The sequence below is a fragment of the Sinocyclocheilus grahami genome, unplaced genomic scaffold (genome assembly GCF_001515645.1).
Source record: "Sinocyclocheilus grahami isolate Dianchi unplaced genomic scaffold, SAMN03320097.WGS_v1.1 scaffold38.1, whole genome shotgun sequence".
In the NCBI taxonomy this organism is placed as follows: Eukaryota; Metazoa; Chordata; class Actinopteri; order Cypriniformes; family Cyprinidae; genus Sinocyclocheilus; species Sinocyclocheilus grahami.
Window position 1 is genome coordinate 1,222,977 of NW_015505217.1, and position 4,299 is coordinate 1,227,275.

A 4,299-nucleotide genomic window follows, 5' to 3' on the forward strand; every position below is an offset into this window, starting at 1 on the left:
AATTGATGGAACCATGAATTCTACGCTCTATCAGAAAATCCTGAAGGAGAATGTCCGGCCGTCAGTTTGTGACCTCAAGCTCAAGCGCACTTGGGTTATACAGCAGGACAATGATCCCAAACACACCAGCAAATCCACCTCTGAAAGGCTCAAGAAAAACAAAATTAAGGTTTTCGAGTGGCCAAATCAAAGTTCGGACTTAAATCCAACAGATGCTGAGATGGAAAAACCCTCCAATGTGGCTGAATTAAAACTATTCTGCAAAGAAGAATGGGCCAAAATTCCTCCAAATCGATGTGAAAGACTCATTGCCAGTTATCGCAAACGCTTGATTGCAGTTGTTGCTGCCAAGGGTGGCACAACCAGTTATTAGATTTTGGGGGCAATTACTTTTTCACGTAGGGCCAGGCAGGTTTGGACAGCTTTTTTCCCTTAATAAATAAAATTATCATTTCAAAACTGCATTTTGTATTTACTCAGGTTATCTTTGTGTAATATTAACGTCTCATTGATCTGAATCATTCAAGTGTGACAAATATGCAAAAAATAAACGATGGGGGCAAAAACTTTTTCACAGCACTGTATATCTGTTTTAACATGCTTGCAAATATTTTTATAGTCAAAGGTTTTTAGTTTCATTTGCCCCAGGTCTCTTTGCTGTGTTCTTCCTTATATTCTGTGTTGCGTAACTGAAAGGATTTGTTCGCTGCAGGCAAAAAGGACTGAGATCAGGTCAATTAGATAGTCATGCAGTGCTACTGATACGAATGAAAATCATTACAGCCCACCTACAGACACTTAAACAACTCAGTTAAACATAGGAACTAAAACACATATGCAGTAACTATAGTGCACTTCCTGAATGGGTTTTCCTCCATTCCCATGAATGGATTGATTTTGAAACGGTGATTTTTCTTTTCTTCCATGGAACATGAAAAGTCCAATACATGAATACTAACTACAAAAAGACATCAAAGTACCCTTAAAGTAGTCTATATGCCTCATCTTCAAAAGCCAAAGTTGAAGTTATTATTCACAAGTTTTCCATGATCCAAAAAGAAACATGAGCTGTCCCTTTAATAACAGTGATTTCATTTTAATTTTCTCATTTCAGATCCCAAGCGGTCACAAATCAAAAGACACAGTGAGTTGAAATTTTTCACATCTTACTTCCCTAAAGGGTTTTTTTTCTGTTAATGTGTCCTGAACTTCACTCGGCAGTTGTCTTTAGAGAACCTGACAGCAGCACATACCGAAACCTCTGGCACGTGGATGTCTTGAAGCTGCTTTAGCTTCCTTCTGTTTCTCGTCTAACGACGTTCACACAGTCTCATATTTCCACAGACCCTCGTGGGACGCATCTGTGGGAGTTCATCCGAGACATTCTCCTGAACCCTGAGCGCAACCCCGGCCTGATCAAATGGGAGGATCGCTCCGAGGGGGTTTTCCGCTTCCTAAAGTCAGAAGCTGTGGCTCAGCTTTGGGGCAAGAAGAAAAATAACAGCAGTATGACTTACGAGAAACTCAGTCGAGCGATGAGGTAACATCTTCCCTGGAGTTTAGCAACTTTTTAAAGGACTCTGATCAATATTCTGAGCTTCTCACATGCTTCTTTCTCTCCAAAGGTATTATTATAAACGAGAGATCCTGGAACGGGTGGATGGACGTAGACTTGTCTATAAGTTCGGCCGAAATGCTCGAGGCTGGAGAGAGTCTGAGAAGTGAAGGATTTTGTCTTCACATGTAGTTTCCAAGTGAAACCTGTATTTATAACATTATAGCCATTTGAGTTGTTTTTTGAAGTACTTGTCTGTCAACTTGTTATTATTGGATTATATTTTTAGATGCTCTTTACATTGTTTACATTACAAATGTACCACTATTTCATATGCATTTGACTCTAAAGGCATAAATGTTTTTGTATCAACTGTGAAAAGCTGGTTAACTGGCTTTTGGAAATGAGAAACCAACTCCAGTTTTGCTTTTAAATAGCTTTGTTTGTCTTGAATGCAGGGACCTGTTCATAAAGTAGAATGAACTCAGTTTAGAGTAGACTTACCCTGGTAAAACAGCAAATGAGTTGGAATGAAGGACTAAGATGTATAGGTTGTGGTCTTTATTGATGTGGCTGTCAATGTACATCATGAACCACAATAAGCCACAATGTAAAGTTTTTATCAATGCTTGTTTATAGGTTGTGCATTTTGTAATTAAAGTTATAAAAAAAACAAATAAAAGAGATTTTAAACACTAAATTAAGGTTTTTTATTTTTTGTGGCAAACACAGAACCTTCATTTTGTGTTTATTTTGTTTATATTCTATTAATAGAATTGAAATTGTGCCGGATTTAGACAAGATGGCACCTAAAAAATTAGCCCACATGTGTAATTTTATGCTTTTCTATGAATTTTCTATTAATCTAATAATTATATGATTCTTAAACATAATAATATATTTATATAAGTTAAATATATAATATGTAATTATACAACCATATATATATATATATATATATATATATATATATATATATTAGAATTTATATATATATATATATAAAAAAAGTGTATTTATTTTTGGGAGAAAAAATAACAAAGACCATTTCAGAAGCACTTTATTTTACAGTCCTGTTCCACATGTACATACTACATTGGTAATAACTAGGTACTAATCAATCAATCACCAACCTACCCTTAATGCTCGTGAACCTGCTTATATAGTTATATAAATACAATAAGTATTTTATATATTCATATTTTATTATGTTTATATATCAATATTATATGTAAAAATATTAAATATAATAATAATAATAATAACAATATAAAATAATAATATAAAACATTACATTTATTTATTTATTTATGCAAATGTGAACATTTCTTAAATTTGATTTGAGTGGCAGATTTCATGTCGTAATTACTTAAGTTTTGAAATTTCAATCGGAAGACACCTGAGAATCCTAGAAAGAATAAAATTACATGCAAAAGTTATATTCACTTCAACATTTGTGAGACCGAGCTGAGTAAAGGGCACTTTCTAAAAACACTCGTCGCAAAAAAGATGAATTTAAACCTGGTTGAACCAGTGGCCAATAATGTCCCGGAGAGTCCGGGAACGCCTCATCCCTTCACACACAGGGACAATGCTGGACGTCAAGCTAGTCTTTTATTTTCCTTTTTGTTGCTCGGATGGCAATGATAGCTAATGATTTGCAGCAGCTGTGGCCAAAGATGTTGTCAGTGCTGAGTTATGTTAGATAAGACGAAATGCCAGCGAGTTAATTGTTCCACTGTGCGTGTCACGGCCACAGTGCTGCCACCTCCGGACAATAGATAAATGGCTCCCTGCTGCTCCGTGAGATAAGAGACACTCTCTGGCCTCTCTCTTTGTTTTCCTGTCAGATTTTTCATAGGCAAATCCCTCTCTCGGCTTCCAACTCTTTGCCATCACTTTCTGGAGTATTATGGTTCTTTTCATAAACGTGATTTCACAGGGATTATTTAGATTTTTTTTTATCCTTATCTTTATCCGCACCCACAAAATTTGCCACTGCATGGTTGTGCTATCTCTCCATTCCCTATCTGTGACTAAAGAAAACGGGCTCCTATCACGGAAGAGGACCTGTAAAACAAAACACTGCAACTGCAAATATGGGAATAACTGAAACATTGCTGCTGGAGTGAGCAGTGCTTGTCAACAAGTTTAGTATGTGTAGATAATCCACTTAAGACAATATAGTTCCTGTAACTGTGAATACCAAACCTTCGACTGAGGCATTTTGTCACTAATGCTAGTACCAGTGTTTTCAATCCAGAGACCCCTGGGGGTCTGAGAAGGAACAGCAGGGGCTCAGTGGAATTTTCTTTAAATATTTTCTTTTAAATCAGCATTATTTTTGTATTACTGAAATGCTTATATAGTTGTATTTGTTTATATTTAAATATTTAAAGTTTTCATTTTAATTTTTGTTAAAGTTTTAGTAATCTTTATTTGGTAACCCTTGTGTCCTTGTTAACGTTGCATGTACTTACTATTATAATAACAATAAATGATGCATAATTACATGCAAGTAACCCTAAGCCCAACCCTAATCCTATCCATATAATAAGTGCATACTCAGTACTTAAATATATAATTACACTGTAAGAACACCTTAAAATAAAGTGCAACCCTTTATTCATTTATTTTACATATAGCTTTAATAAATATTTTAGTTTTAATTTAAGTTATTAACTTTATAAATATAAATATATATATATATATATATATATATATATATATTGTTTTTTTATATA

General features: G+C 34.6%; 1 protein-coding gene across 2 annotated transcripts in view; it reads left to right on the plus strand.

Moving 5' to 3' along the window:
- Nucleotides 1-2,193, plus strand: part of ehf (ets homologous factor) — a 13,111-nt gene extending 10,918 nt beyond the window's left edge. The window contains exons 8-10 of one of the 2 annotated variants that reach the window (XM_016267466.1): nucleotides 1,115-1,144; nucleotides 1,345-1,540; nucleotides 1,626-2,193. In XM_016267466.1, the coding sequence (XP_016122952.1) occupies nucleotides 1,115-1,144; nucleotides 1,345-1,540; nucleotides 1,626-1,725 (326 nt within the window). In that variant the 3' untranslated portion in view covers nucleotides 1,726-2,193. The remainder of the gene's footprint in view (nucleotides 1-1,114; nucleotides 1,145-1,344; nucleotides 1,541-1,625) is intronic. The other variant, XM_016267465.1, reaches the window with a different exon arrangement.
- The last annotated feature ends 2,106 nt before the right edge of the window (nucleotides 2,194-4,299 follow it).